This window comes from Ooceraea biroi, chromosome 1 (genome assembly GCF_003672135.1).
Source record: "Ooceraea biroi isolate clonal line C1 chromosome 1, Obir_v5.4, whole genome shotgun sequence".
Classification (NCBI taxonomy): Eukaryota; Metazoa; Arthropoda; class Insecta; order Hymenoptera; family Formicidae; genus Ooceraea; species Ooceraea biroi.
In genome coordinates this window covers 2,386,776-2,402,797 of record NC_039506.1, presented here as the reverse complement: position 1 = coordinate 2,402,797, position 16,022 = coordinate 2,386,776, and the positions used below count along the sequence as shown (strand labels likewise).

Sequence of the window (16,022 nt, the reverse complement as noted above, 5' to 3'; positions counted from 1 at the left end):
CCGCCCGATCCCTCTCGATATTTCTTCCCCTTCGCTGCTTCCGTTCGTCCCACGTTCGTCCGAGTGAAAGTTCTCAGGTCGCATGGAAAACCGCGAGGAAAAACGTGGTTGAAGAACCTCAGCCGCTCGATTAATCTCGGTGACCATTTGCGGGATTATAGTTCGTGTTTGCGATAGCATAGCGATATTATAGATGCAACGTTATACATTCTGTATAAATATTCTACATGAACGGCATTTGGGAGAAATTTAATTAAATTTTTTAATCGATTAATGACTGTTTGATGTTAACCGACGAATAAATCTTCTTTACCAATTACTGAATTTGGGGTGAGTATCGCCTGATCCAAGTGAGGGTGGCTCCGGAAAGGGCGAGCGAAAACGAGATGTACGGCTATGGATATGATAGGGATACCACCCGATGCCGCGTGCGCGCACACTCGCCCCGGCGCCATCTTGCCGCGCCGAGGGTTGCATCCCTCGTCCAAGGCCGTGAGACTTCATGGTAAAGCCGTGCGTCGATATTTTGTCCATCGCTCGATGGGTGGAGACGTGGTCTATATGCGGAAATAGTTGCAAGCAATTTATGTCACCCTACGGCCCACCTTCTTCCTTCGACACTTGGCGTAACCTTTGATGATGGATCGATCGATCGTGACGCCTACTGTATGATCGATTCTCGTCAGATATGCGCTCCGTCCACTTGTATAGAATCGCAGCGGAATGTTATTTTAAACCTTGTTGTTCCATGATAAGATAATAATAAAAAAAATCAATTACTCAGACTTTTGTATCTAGTTGTTGATCCTGTAACAGCTAGGGTAAAATTATGTGACACGGAATTGAGAAATTATATTATCATTGCCACTGCGAGATGTCTAGATTGCAATCAGGTGCATGCAGATAAACTATAGATGCATTTGCAATATTTATTCATTTCAATTTTTATTCATCCCGGCATCCGTGAGTTTTATGGAAGGGACGGTGGTGTGCGGAGAAAACACAATCACAGATCAGTTTGATCGGTTAATAAACTGCAAGTTTATTCGCAATGTTATGTTACACGGATGGTATAACGGCGATAACGGAATAATATGTGTACGTGTGTGCGCGTGCTTGCGCGCGCTCGCATTGTGTGTACGTCTCTGTCTGTGTATGTTCTATCTATACATATCTTTATATCTAATATCCGCACTCTCTGTAAAATATAATATAATAATAATAATAATCGCAATAATAATAATTAAAAAAGTCATAATAATAATGATACGGCGAGTTTCGCGCGCTCGTGGCTCACATGCGTCGTCCTCTCACTCGTTCCTCTAGAACAAAGGTGCACCCTCATGGGAGTCCGTCGCATATACGAACGATGCACGTGTTGCTCGTAGCCGCATTGAATATCCGAAGAGAAAGAAGAAAGACCGATGACAAAATACAGGACAGAAATAAGTACAGCAACAACTATATTGTAGCTTAGTGAGAAGTATATCTTATTGCCGAGCCTCAGACACACACATACGGGAAGATTACCTCAGTTCAGATAAATTCTTACGCACACGGGGGAAGGGTGGAACGCAGGGTCAGCGGGAGATGGAGGACAAGTCAGGGAGAAAGGGAACGGTGGAATTTTCATTTGGAAAAGAGGTGTCGTATAACGAGCTGTACGTAGATTTTGGCAGTGTCGTTTCTTCGAGCCCCGGGCCTTGGCGGGACCGGAAGCTGTGCGTTTGTGCGTGGGATCTCCCCCGGAACGAAAGTTTCCGGTCGAGATCTTGCGGAGACGTAAAATATATATGTATGTATGTATATGTATATGTATATGTATATTTATATATATATATCATATAATTAGGCTCTTCTCGTCGAATAGGCTTTGTCGGAGCGAACGTCATCGAGTCCTCCTCCTCGATCATGCTCGATCACGTTGCAAGTATCGCGAGTGGGCGGAGAGGAGGGACGTACAAATCTATCTGGAATTAGTCGGCGCTCGACGCGGGAGAGCCTCGTATGTACATTAATGACGGAAGTTGTTATTACATCGGCACGAAGGGTCGATCGTGTCGATCATGACGGATCACCCTTCGCCTTGGAGACGCGTGACGGAAGAACGATTAGCGGGGCGGGCGGGCAAGGGCGGAATAAAGAGAAGAGACGCGCTTAAACGCGAGATAAATATGTACATGTAGCTCTCCGTGACCGATTAAATTGCAGGGAGAAACGTGCGAGAGACACAAGACTCGAAGTAACTAAACTGAACTGAACCCTCTCTCTTCCTCTTTCTCTCTTTGTATTCTTATCTCGCATCTTGCAGTTGGCGCAAGACTGAAGTTGGGAGGATGCTATTCTAGTTTCGAGTCACAGCAATTCGTACTTCGACTCTTCTATCTCCGGCACTTTCCCATCCAATCACATTGATCACCTCCTCCGGCTCGATCTGTATACGTATATATGTATGTCGTTGCTAAGCGTTCCCCGTAAATGACAGTGTCGTACGATCCGGAGATGCAGATCGAGGTACACGGTAAATATTACACGTTTTACACGTATGCTGCTGTGTGTGAGTTTACACGCAAGTGCAAGGTACTATCACGCTACGCCTTTCCTTGAGAATCATCAGTGCAACGGACAGGATAAACGGACGAGAGAGACACGTCGTAGCGGAACGCGAGATTGTAAAACTCGAGAAGGTCTGAGGCCACGGCAACTGAGGTATCTGTGAACAAACGCATTTTCACCGTCGTTGATTTAGCCCTCGTGCGTGCATGCATAGTAGATATGATCGACGGATCCGGGCCGTTGTCATATGTAACGAAGCCTCTTTTCTTCTTTCTTTCTTCTTTTTTTGTTATCTTCCACTTTACTTAACGGTTTAACAATTTGTCGTCGTTTTTATCTTCGTGTTTTGATATCCCTTAACTACCGGTAATCGTTCCCGTCCATTAAATCGAGAAGACGCGTATTTTTTTTCTTTTTCTTCTTCTTCCTTATCTTCTTCTTCTTCTTTATGTATTTGTATTCGTTTTGTACTTGTACTGTTCAGCAAGGCAGCGTGTTGCACTTTGTTTACATTATAATTATAGTCGGGCCGTGATTGTCCACCGAAGATTCCACAACGTCGCGAAATTGTGCGAGAATTCTTGAGAAATGTGATCCGTTGCGTGAAAAATTAATACGGACTCGCATCGACACGTCGTTATTACAGTTCAATCGATCGGCTCTGGCAAGTCAATCGACATCGTTACGACGATGGGATATGTAAAAAGCACAGGCGCACTCGAACCTCAATATAATGTACCTGGAGATAGCTCCGAAAAAACGGCATTGCCGTGTGCAGTCGCCCGATTAAAAAATAAATTCAGAAAGATATTCAACACAATTTACATGTAAGAAATCAATTTGTAAAATGAAATTGTAAAATAACATAAAATAAAAAAGGCACCGACATCTATCTCGACCAATTAAACATAATACTGCATCAGCGCTTAAATAATAATAACGATATTCTCCGAAGGAGAGCTTCGATCGATTTCGATAACAAGCAATAAAGAAAAGCTCTCAGCCCAGTGGGACGAAAGCAGCACTATCTTTAATTCACCGGCTGATGCATTTGAAAACACTACGTCAAGGTTCGAGCAGAGAGAAGAGAAATGAACACAAATGCAAAACGGAATGTGAGAAGTGAAGTCCACGCAGGAACCTTCCACCCTTCGCGAGGGTCTCGCATTCTCGTCGATGCCCCCTCGGCATTGCTTCTCCAGATACAGAGATACGAGGGTTTTCTTTTTCCTCCGGCGGAAACCGATAAACGGAAAGCGCTATGTGACCTGCTCTTGCAACACGTGGATCCTTTTGCGTTCTACGACCCGCTCTACAGCTTTTCGACAGCTTATGATCTCGGTGACGATGATGCAACTAAAATTAAGCTTACAATGTAGCGATAAAACGGGATTATCGGCAGCCCCGTCGCGTCGCGGCGAAAACATCTTGCGGCGCGAGCGGACCTCGTTCATCTTGCGACACGCGAGTCGCAATCGTAATAAATGCGCGTCGTGGCTGTACATCGCTCATCCCCTTGCGAAACGCGCGATACACTCGTCACGACGGATTTCCGAATAAATATTACTCTTTATAATAGCGATATCAGTTACGTAGCGATAGCGGTGTTAGATGTAAAAAATGATTGCAGTGGTGAATGACGATAATAGCAATACAGTACTCATGATAACAGGAATAGTCGTAATAATTATAATTACTATAATAGAGCGGCAATAATATAATAATAATAATAATTATTAATAACTGTGACAATAATAATAATAATAAGTATTCAATAAGTTCCCCTAACATATTTAAACAATCAGTTTTATAAAACGTCGTAATAGAATAATCGAAATAAAAATAAGGATCTGAAAAGATAGATACTCTAACAAAGGTGTCTATACAATATTTATGCGTACACAGTGCAACATAACGTACCATCGACCACTCCTCAATATCGTACACGCTCCAATATGAACAAATCTCAATTAAACTATAATCTGCTAAACGTATATCTCGATATAACAAAACTCATTGACAATATCGAAAATAATAGTATGATGCAGCGGTACTAGTAACAATATAATAACAGCAGTAAACATACTCGTAGTAGTAGTAGTAGTGGTAGTTAATAGTGATAGAAATTAAACTAGAAATCTGTTCTCTCCGCTACTACTACTAATATACATATATAATTATTTATAATCAATAACTGATAAGGATAATAAAATAATTACAGTGGTGCAAGAACGATGATTATCAATGGGGGATGAACGTCGGTGATTATGGGGGCGGTGACGACGAGATGACGGTGAGTTGATAATGATACAATCATAACGATATACGTAAAGCATAATATAAAACTCTCCGGCGATGTTAGAATACACACAAGCATCCCCCTCTCTCTAGGCGGGGGACAGACTCGCGGAAGATATGTTTAATATACGTACAATGATATTCATAACTTTATCAGAAATAACGGACGTACAATGCGTGACGAGCGAGACGAAACGCAATCGCCGTGGACGTCGCTCTTCGGCCGTCATTTCCGGTTTCGGAAATCCGTTCCACCCTTCCGATTCAGTCATCCTTTTCTCGCGGAAGACTCGCGAGTCCCTCTTCAGCTTCCGAAAAACAAGCCCTTGGCGATCGGCCTTCCTCTCGTGCCTATTACGTTGTATGATACATTAAGAAAATAGCGCATACCTCATTCGTTTACGCTAGTGCGAACCACCGCGGCTATCCGCGACAGCTTGTAGCGTGCCACGCTCGGCGTGCCACCCTTAATCTAGTATATACACAGACATATCGTATACATATACGTATACGTACACACATACATATACATACACATATACACCTCAGTTACACGGTGGAGAAGTAATATATTCGCATGGGCTTGTCCCTCTTTCGCGGTGAGTACATCGTACATATGTACATCTCTTCTTGGCTACATCAAAGTTCTCTCGTCTTCTCGTCTCGGCACGTCGCATCGCGCAGCCGAGCGATCATCAACGTTTCCAGTTTCTCGCTGTAAGCTCCTATCGGCCCGAAAAGATATTGGATTGGATCGTTAGATTGAACGCGGACGATGCGTTGCGCTTGTCAGATATATATACATACTAAGTGCATACATATATGTATATATATATGTATATTGTATGGTACCAAGCCGTACATTGGATTACCACGACGCGGTAATGCGACAACTTTCTCGCATTGTGACAAAATGTGTGTCGCGTGCTGTGCGTTAAAACGAAATTATTCATTCTCGCGAGTACGAGTTCGGTGTTCTGTGTTTCTCTGCATGTGACGATATCTGACTAGCGAACTGATCGTCCCGAGAAATCGGACATTCAAGTTGACAGTAATTTCATTGAACCGTTTAATCGTAATTTCGCATTACACGTTTGATAAGAACGATATGAGGTAATGCCCTATGTACACATAAAAAAGAAACGAAGTCGACAGTTAGCAATAAAATTTTTGGTACGAGTAGAAAAAGATCCATACTACAAAGTTCTTAGTTATATTGAGCGCAAATAACCAACTGTTATTTAATCCTAGCTTCTCTTGTTGATACGACAATCGTCATTAGACTGACACGACGTCTGTTTTTCTCTAAGAACTATCATACTATTAATTACCCATAGATAGTAATGATATAATCTTTTTCTTATCGTTTCACACACGTCACTTTTTTTTCGTTCTTTTTTTGCGATTTTTTTTCTTCTCTTCCGATAAATTTAAAAACTTTTGTAACAATAAAAATTTATACTTAAGATTTCATTTTTCTTCTTTTGTTAATATTAATTATGGCACAATTTAAATATTTTATTTTAAAGTCTTTTTGCAGACATAATAAAAATAAATCTAAGTAGTCTTTCTCCTATGCATGACGTATTTTTTTTTCGTTTTCTTCAATTTCATTACAATTATATCGCTATTTCGTTTTATTGATTAGCGTTGATGTACTTCTTACTTCTCTTTGTTTTCCTTTCATAGTTCCATTTGATCCCCCTTTTTGGAAATTAAATTTCTTTTCTCTTTTTACTGAAACCGAAGAGTGTTTCCGTCGAAAACAATCGATTTGTAACTTTCCCGGACTTTTGTAGCGTTTCCGATAGCCGGCTGGAACTGCGAACTGCGCTGTTGCAACCATTAAGTTACTATTGATTTACCAGCTGATGTAAACTGCAAAACTGTATTTTTACGAAAAATAAGATGCACGTAGGAATGAAACAAGATTGCGTGGCTCATAGTTCTCAATAGAAAAATTACATGAGACGCGTTACATGAATGCGGTGCATTCGCAGTTCCGTATTCTCCAGGGCACACACCACTCACGTCGGGGAAAGTTTTACAAAGTTTTCTCGATGCTCTTTGGTAATATAATATCACATGACGAAAAGAAAAAAAAAGATAACTTTAAACCAATCAAAAAAAAGGAAGAAAATCTAATCAGTCGATTCCTTTAAAAGTAGGAATTAAGAAGAACGAAGAAACTAGTACACATAAATTTGAGTCTTTAAATAAACTGACGATTAAAACGTTACAAAAATCAGCCTTCTCAAAAGTAAATTCGCGTATCAAAGTATTCGTCACAGCGCCAGGAAGTAAACTTGACCTCTTCGGTTATAACGATCCGAATTATACACCGTAGGGCCCGCTCATCGGCGAACGGACAACTACCAACTTAGACACAACGTGGTTCTTTAAGGTCAAAAGGAAGCCGTTAACAGTGCAGGTTATAGTTAAATTCACCAGGGAATACGCTCCGGAAGAATACGTTCCGAGTGAACGTTTTAGCCTGCTGACGATGAGATTGCACCATGTTGTCGCCGGTCGACAGACGTATCGCGCGAAAAGAAACGTGTAATTTTAAGTAAAACCACGAACCACAAAGAGAGAGAGAAAAAAAGAGAAAGAAAGAGAAAGACATGTCGCGCGGTTCCTCAAAGCGAAACACACGCGTCGCATAATAAATCCTGCTGAGAGTTACACGTATCGGTCTCTCTCCCTCTCTTTCTTTTTCTCTCTGCCAGAAAAAAAATACGTGGTTTCTTAAGTTCCTTAAGAATCTCGTATGTACACGCGAGTTGCACGCGGGATGCGAGCGAAACGTAAGATAGAACCGAGACTAAATTTTCGCCATATCGCGCTTTCTCCTCCTCGGGGAGCTTTTTTCCTTAAGACAAATCGGGACGATAAATCGACTTATGAGACGAAAAATCCGCACATTAAAAATCCCGAAGACTCACTGTGTGATATATCTTTATCCTTTTTGTTATTTTTTTTAATCGTACCCCTTCCGTTATACTCTAAAACGATTATTAAATATTGATAGTATGCCTCCTCAACGGGAGAGACGGGGCGCGTCCTATCTAACTAAAATTACGTCCGTGTAAACGGTTCGAGGCCTTGGCACATTCCGATAAATAATCTATAGTCATTCCGCTTCGATTCGATATTTTTTTTCTCTTTCCTCGCGTTCGCTCCGGCGTGTAATGGGGTCGTTACCCTGCAGCAGTTACGTGCCTCGTGTGAGTGTGGACGTGTATGCAAGTAATGCATACGGCACGTCCACGTGCACACACTCGTACGCGCACACCTATTCACCCGACACGCGCACGCGAACGTTAAACGTTTACACTAGACTAAGTTTATCTGCGATGAATGGCAACAGCTGATTGCTTTCGATGCATTTACCGCTCGCGCCAGAAAAAAAGAATACTGAAAGAAAGAATTCGTCGATCTACGTACACACGTAGGAAAATTTTCAGGTGGATCACACATATATACGAAATTAAAAACTGAATTGCCGAGTAAATAGAGTTGTCGACTTGCACGTCGATTTCAGTGTATTTCATTGTCCGTATGCGACACGAAAAATTATTTGCTGCGCACAAAAGGAATGATTTTCTCGTTAGATCGACCAGCGATTGCCCACCATCTCGTCCCTATCCTTATCCCATCTCGCAAAATTTCGAAGTAATATATACGTTGAAATCTTTTCATCTCGATACAGTCTCGCCTCTTACAATTACAACACCGAACATCGACATAAATTCCGTATACTTTTTTTTCCGTTCACATAATTACTTAGCAGTCGCGCTAGTATACCAATTGAAGAACATCACAGAAATTTCTCGATATTACTTTAATCGTTAATATAATCAATTACTATAATTTCTTACTCCTCGCTAGAAGAGTTTTTTTTATTTTTTAAGAGTACGCCCGGCGATCATAATGTGGAACAGACTAAACGCATTTTTGGTCTCTCTCTTTTCACTTCTCTTTCTTTTCTCTCATCGTCCAATGCCACGATCTTCGATATCACAGAATCACAAAAATTTCCAGAATGACTAGGATAAATATCTTTTTCTTCACTAATCCAACCAATCGAGCGTTCTCAGCAACTCCGAAATGACTCTTTCCTTTTTCTTAAAAAATAAAATAGGAAAGAAAAAAGAAAACAGGAACGCAAAATCACGCAAATTTCGATAATTCGTCCAATCGATGTCGTGCTCTCCACATTATGCCCTGACCAAACGTCATCGAAAATCGACCTACCGATATTTAAGAATGTATATGTAATAATTATAAAATCTCTCGGCGGAGAGAGACGGCCTAAATATCTAAACTCGTATTTTTTTTTCACAGTATACTTCACACTTCGAAGATATGTTTGAAAACTCGTGTTTTTACCCTTTCCATTTTACTCGCGCGCGGTTCTTCCAGAATCAATTCGCCCGGCGATGAAATTCGAGGGAGGCGTGTCCCTCCCTCGCTGCGTTTCCTTTCTCCCGTAATTTTCCCGCGCTTCCGTTAAATATTCCTTTCCCGATACTACGCATCTTAAAAGTTAGACGTAGACATAATTTATATTTTCCACGATAATTTGTACTTGCTCGTTAATTATTATGGCATTTCCTTTTTCGCCTTACAGAGATAAAACATCAACATTTTTCTCGTTTCTCTACGCTGAGTTTTAAACCTGAATATGTTACGATGAACAACTTTTTTAGGGTTTCCTCTTGCTTGTACATTTGTTAATATGGATATATTAAAGTCCGAGGAGCAGAGCAGTGTTCCCCTGTAAAATGTCTCATCGAACGACTCGATCTATTTCAACCGTTTAGAGTTCGATTCGCGGAGAAATGCGTTCGTCTCGCACTAGTCGCGAACACTAAACGGAATGTAGAAAGGATTTCCCCGGCTCGATTAGCGGCTACAGAAAACGCGCGCGACATAGATGGCTTCCTGATGTGTGGACAATCGTTGAAAATGTACAAGATAAATAAAGAGAATGGACCGCGGGCACTGCTCCGCCCATCCGTGAAATATCTATGTAGGACTATGCCGATTTTTATAAAATCTGAACAGGAGAATATCATCGTTATCGATGTATCGTACGAATATAATATATTTACAGTTCAAAATATTATTTTCAAAGAGTTAAAAATATAGTTTGTATTTTTAGCGCATACGACGAATCTACATATACACGTTAAGAACCCATGATATAGCTCTACCACTTCCGCGTCTACCTCCCTTTCTCCTCCGATCTCGTAAAACCGATCTCGTCCCCCCTTCCCACTTTTACAATAATCGGCAACATCTACATCGATCGATTGCAACTCGATGTCCCACGTCACTACCGTCGTCGCGATCGTTTTTTATCTTCGATCGACGTCATCTTTTGCGCGATCAGAAGCGTCCGTTTCGCCTTTAGGCCTAGCATCGTCGATTCGCTTCGTATTTTTTTTGTTTCCCTGCCTAAACGACTGTTCGCGATCTGTCTATTCGATTTATTCGCGTAGAGTGCAGCATACGCCACGCGTGTTCGTAATCTACGCGATGCGTCAATCCTCGATCTCGTTCACGTTGGATCTTCCTTGTCGTTTGATCGCGTTCTGGATTATAGTAACACGTAAAATCGTCTGGTCCACACTCGACAAGACTCTGAGCAGCTGATCCGAGCGTTCGCCAATCGCCTCATCCGATCTCGTTGATCCATCGCGAGCGCGGAACGCGTTAAAACTCGCGTACGATCCGGTTAGGCGCGTTCTCCAAACCCTTCAGGCGTGTCTCGATAGCGCCGATATGGAAAAATTCTGCACTTCCGTAAATGTAAAATTCAATCTCAGAAATGATCTCCGGAAGACTCTGTTCCCTTTTCAAACCGTTCTACTCTACGTGCGTTCCTCTAAGCTTCCTACGCGATGCGCTCTCTGGAGAACGTCAGCTGAAAGCGTGCCCTTCGAGGCCTCCTCGCATAATTTTCCCACTCGAAATCTCGTTGGAGAATCGAAATTCTAACTGCACCGGCATGCAATTCGCCGACAATGGAATGTGTTTCTTACATCGCGCGCTAAACTTTAACTTCGAGTTCGAGCCTCGTTCTCTGCCTTCCTTCCTTTCTTCGCTTCAGTCGAGCTACAAGCTTCTCAGTCAAATTGTCCTTCTTTGGATTGATTGCAGTCTTGACGAAAGAAAATGAAAAATTACAACTCTACGGCGAGTGACTTTAAACTAGAAAAACCGCGTGTGTATGTATATACATATCGAGATGGAAAAACGTGGGGAAATTAGAAGACACCGAAATTCGGATCAAGCTCGTCCGCGTTTCAGACCCCAACTTCAGAGCTCCACTTCTCTATCTCTATCTCTATCTCTACTTGCTTCCCTCCCTTCTTTCTCATCCGTTTCCTATTTCACGTCTCGCGACCAGTACTGTGCTGCGCCTTGCAAGGGCATTGCGCTGCGCACCTGGACTGAACTGAACCCAACTCAGCTATCTGTCGTTTTCTGTTCCCTTTCTCGATCACGGATCTGAATGCAAAGACAGAGAATTGAAATTTTATTTAATCCGGGTTATTGTTAATTTTACTCAGCCTAGTTTATGGTATAAGTTGATAATCTCGGTTAATTAACTGTGATCATCAACTGATCCCTTCCTAGATTACAGACCAGCGACGTAGACAGAAAAGGCCAAGTCGGTTACCTAATTAGTTCGAGCTAATCGACTTCTGTCTAAGTCGAGGGATTTAGCAGGTAGACGCGAGTCGTGTCGATAGCTCGACACTGGCCAACTTCTGTCAGCACGTGATCTCTTTCTGCATCACGGATCTGTAATGTAGACAAAGGAAAAGGATTTCATCGATTGCGATCCGAGTCAAACCGATCTTCGATTGAGCCCGAGTCGAAGATGAGAGCACGCTCTCGTGTATCTCTCTACGTGTGTACTTCCGATAATTTGGCGTTGGTTTTCAGAGTTCACGCGCTGCTGACAGAGTGATGTCGATCGAGCGAATTGCGTGAGAAACGACGACAGCGACGATGACGATGACGATGACAACGATGACAACGACGACGACGACGACGATGACGACGATGACGACGACGCAGACGGTCCAGCAGGAAAAGCTTTGATTTTTCCGACGTTTTCATTGCGGTTGCTGCTGCATCTGCATCTGATGATGCATGCTACCAAGGACGTTCTTAATCGCCGAGGCCTTTAGGAGCCGCTTCAGCACGCCGCTGGTGCCGCGATGTTGCAGGCTCTTGTGTGTCGTCAGCGAGTTCTTCGTGCGGTACCTACGGTTGCAGAACTCGCAGATGAAGTCCGTGTCCGATTGCTCGTGTTTGTCCTGGTAGTGACGTTTGAGGGAGTAGTAGCATGAAAACGTGCGACGGCAGTACGGGCATTCCTGAGGCTCGTTTATGCCACCCGGAGTGGGTAGTGGCATTCGGTACATGACAGTGGGAGGCGTCGTCGGTGCCGGATGCATCCCGTTGCCCGTACCTGAAAAGTATCCAGATTCGTATAAGAGATCGCTCACCAAGAGCTTGTTTATCCATCCAGTTTATCCATCCAGGGATCAAACGCTCATCGAAACCGCTGTAATTTCGACGTATCGATTTTGAACTTGAATGGATCAAACGGATCCTGAGGATCTTTCTTTCTCGCGAGCGGGATGACACATTTGTATAATACAAATATATCATATATTTTGCCGTATATTTTGCAATATGAAACACTTCAAATCGTCGAAATGTCATCGGTTTTTTTATTCTCACTCCTCATCTTAAATGACGAGAACATGATGCTACCGATCGACAAAACCAATCGTTAAAACGCCAGAGTTGGTACTTCCATGTGTCATGAGATTATTTTTGTTAAATAAAATTGTTATTATATTGGTTGAGTGGAAAAACTGAGGCAATGTTTCAATAGCTTCCATTGCGAGTGCCGTCAAATGGCAACTCTGTTTCACCAATGCATTATACAGTGGAAAATCGTTGAGCGCGAGCAACATTATTTGGTTGAATAAATAAATCGTTTTAACAGGGGCACAAATAAACTGGCCGATTTTCTTATAATGGAGGCTCGCCACAACTTTTCGGCTCATCCGATATTTATTCATTTATCCAACAAACATAAAGTAGTTCATTGATCATAAATTAACTGGGAAACAGCGTAAAAAATTGAAAGCCCGAGTTTTCATCATGTTTAACTAAACTTTTTCATTACCATATCTTTTACGAATAATGTAAATATCGTAACACAAATATTCCGCAACGCAGTGCGCAATTTTTTATACAAATTAACGTAAGAAATAGCACTTGGAACTACCAGATCTGGCTGTAGCGTCTTATCAGAGAGCCTGATTGCGCTTGGAAAATAAAAGAATTCGGAATGATATGAAATTGTGTGCAATCTGCAAAGCTCCATAAATCAATTAGATAGGATAAGTTTGTTAAATAGAGCTGACGTGTGACAGTCGTCACTCCTTTTATCAAATACTCGAAATGGTACCACGGGACACTAAAAGATCCCGTCTGAGAAAGAGGAAACAAGAGAAGGGACGAAAAAGGGGAGTTGTGTATCGTTATCGCGTGTATCGAGCATTAGTTAGAGAATTAGAGATTAGTATGCGTTAGCGCATTAGGGTCGGTCGATTGAGATGTTATTAGCACCTGATAGAATAATCCGCAGCTTAAAGAATCGAGCGCGCACCATTTTCGCTGATGGTCATATTATTGATCGAACGAGGATCGCGAATTCATGAAGAGAAGTTAATTGGTTCTCAAGATTAAAAGCACGAGCAAATCGATTTCGCGGTCGCGCAAATAATACGAATCTTTTGCTGAAAGACCTCACGATAATCCTGGCTACGTTCACCCGGAAAGTTCTCGTATCGGTATTGCCGAGTCAATCGAAAATGATAACCGAATGGCAAGAATAACAAAAATGCTAATAATCGAAAGAAAACAGTATCAAACGATGAACATAAAACTATATAACAAGGAAAAATATAAATATCTGCGGCGAAACAGTGTTTTAAGAGAATGACATTATTTGTTTTTATTTTTCTACGACTTCGCAAAAGAGATCCATCGTTGAATGTACAATTATCATTATTTGTCGCGCGATTACGTTAAATTATAATCTCACGAAACATAGGATTTCTGCCTCGCGTTTCAACTCGATCAATTCTGATTCTGAATTCACTGTCTCGCGTCGATATGTAGATTTCTCCCATTCAGCGCGCGGATTTCGATATAGTGTCAATAGAAAAATAATCAAGAAACGCGCGAATTAAGTCAGACACGTAGGCAAAGCTACAAGCAAGCAAGCAACAGGCGGGCAATCAGGTAGACATGCAAACGAGCGGCAAGCAAGCAACGAATAACTATATATGCAGGTTGGTGGCTTGATCGAAAGGAAAAAAAAAGACAGCATGTAAAAACATGTGATATGCGGATGATGTATAAACAAAAAAAGAACCAAGCCGTATAACAATAGGTGGTGTTCGTGTTAGTTTCCTATCGGAAATGATCGGTTGCCATCGTTTTAATTGTTAGTATCCAAAGATGTTGTATTTCACCGTCCATAGAACGTCCGTAGAACGCAATTACGACGACAAACAGCAACGACGCGCAATTATCAATGAAACAGTCAATTATCTTTGCTCGTCTTAGACAACTCTGTCACAAAGCGCCAGGATGTTGTTACAGAAGACGTTAGTAAGAAACGCATACTGCCCAAGTAGGAAGCGTGTGGAAGAGAGTCAAGGCGCATCCGGAAGTTCGAGGTGGTTTTAGTAGCCGTTCGCGTCCGGATCCGCTTAATTTAGTCCTTTAGAAAAGTTTCACCCGTGTCAGTCATCCGCGATTGCATCCATCCCCCGTCAACGCGTTGACATTGATGCGGGCTACGCGGCATGCTGCTTTAATGATGCATCGGGGATTCGAGTCACTGACAGCAGGTATAACGGACCGGCGAATACCGGAAGAACTCGATCAGCGGGCGCGTACGGTACCGAAGGGGCGCGAAGGACGACGGGATAAGAGGAAAGAAAGCAGTTACGCGAGCTGAGAAGCGGACACGGCGGTGCGCGAGGCTCGAACCGTAAGGCGAACAAGAAGAGAAAGAAGGTTCCGCGTGCACACACAAGTCGAGACCGGTTTTCTCGGCGTGGCATGCACCATCCGCGGAGTGCCAGCGCGGAACGAGAAAGAGGAAAAGGAAGCGAGCTCGGCGCCCGCGCGCGCGTAGGGGTGACGACGGGGTCGCCCGGTCGCGGAGAGAGAGACAGAGAAAAACAGAGAGAAAAAGAGAGAAAGAAGACGATGCACCGGCAAACGAACCATCGACGCGGACCAACACGAAAAACAAGGAAATGAATCTCAAAGGAGGCACGATTGGAGAATAAGCGTGCGGTATATTGGTATACAGACATACTTGCGGATGTGTGTGTAAAGGAGGAGAAAGAATAGAGAGTAGATGAAGACTGAGAGAGAATGAAAGAGCAAGAGAGAGAGAAAGAATAGAGATAGAAAGGGAAGGAATACGTTATGTGTGTTAAATCGTACAGGGGTGAGTCAAAGAGAGAAAAAGATAGAGAGAAAGAGAGACTGTTAAAATCTTCAAAATGTTGTGCGCCATAAGTGTGTTTTAGCGTGGTCCCTACCTTATCTAAACCTTCAAAAGAACTTAATGTCAATGTCGCCGGGCCTGCTCTTATGATAGGTATATATATGAGTCATCAGGGAATTACGCGAGCAGTACACCCGGTCGCAGATGACGCATCTGTACTCCTCTTGTCGCTCGGCGTGTTTGTCGGCAACGTGGCGTTTCAGGGATGCTTTGCTGCATAGTACCTTGCCGCAGAGTGTGCAGGTGAACAACTTCTTCGCTGACTGGGTGTTCAGAGAGTTCAAGTTCAGCCCCGTCATAGAGGTGAGCACTGAAACACAATAACGCACCGCTCATGCAGCTGCACACCCCCAATACACACTTAAACCCTCCGCTTAAACCCCGAGAACGCGAATCTCGCTCGCGTGACGTTCGCGACGCTCTCACCTCCCTCTTTCCGGCGATTTTAATTGTCCCCCGTTGCAACTCGCAATTGCAGACCGACCGAACGCGCCTGGATTCGACATTTATTTCAATTGATTACGCTAAAGCTCGTTTG

At 42.8% G+C, this 16,022-nt stretch overlaps 1 protein-coding gene across 2 annotated transcripts in view; it reads right to left on the bottom strand.

The window, feature by feature from the left end:
• Positions 1-1,017: 1,017 nt before the first annotated feature.
• Positions 1,018-16,022, bottom strand: part of LOC105280321 (broad-complex core protein) — a 68,170-nt gene continuing 53,165 nt past the window's right edge. For both annotated transcript variants that reach the window (XM_011340787.3, XM_011340788.3), the window contains exon 6: positions 1,018-12,346. In XM_011340787.3, the coding sequence (XP_011339089.1) occupies positions 11,988-12,346 (359 nt within the window). In that variant the 3' untranslated portion in view covers positions 1,018-11,987. The remainder of the gene's footprint in view (positions 12,347-16,022) is intronic.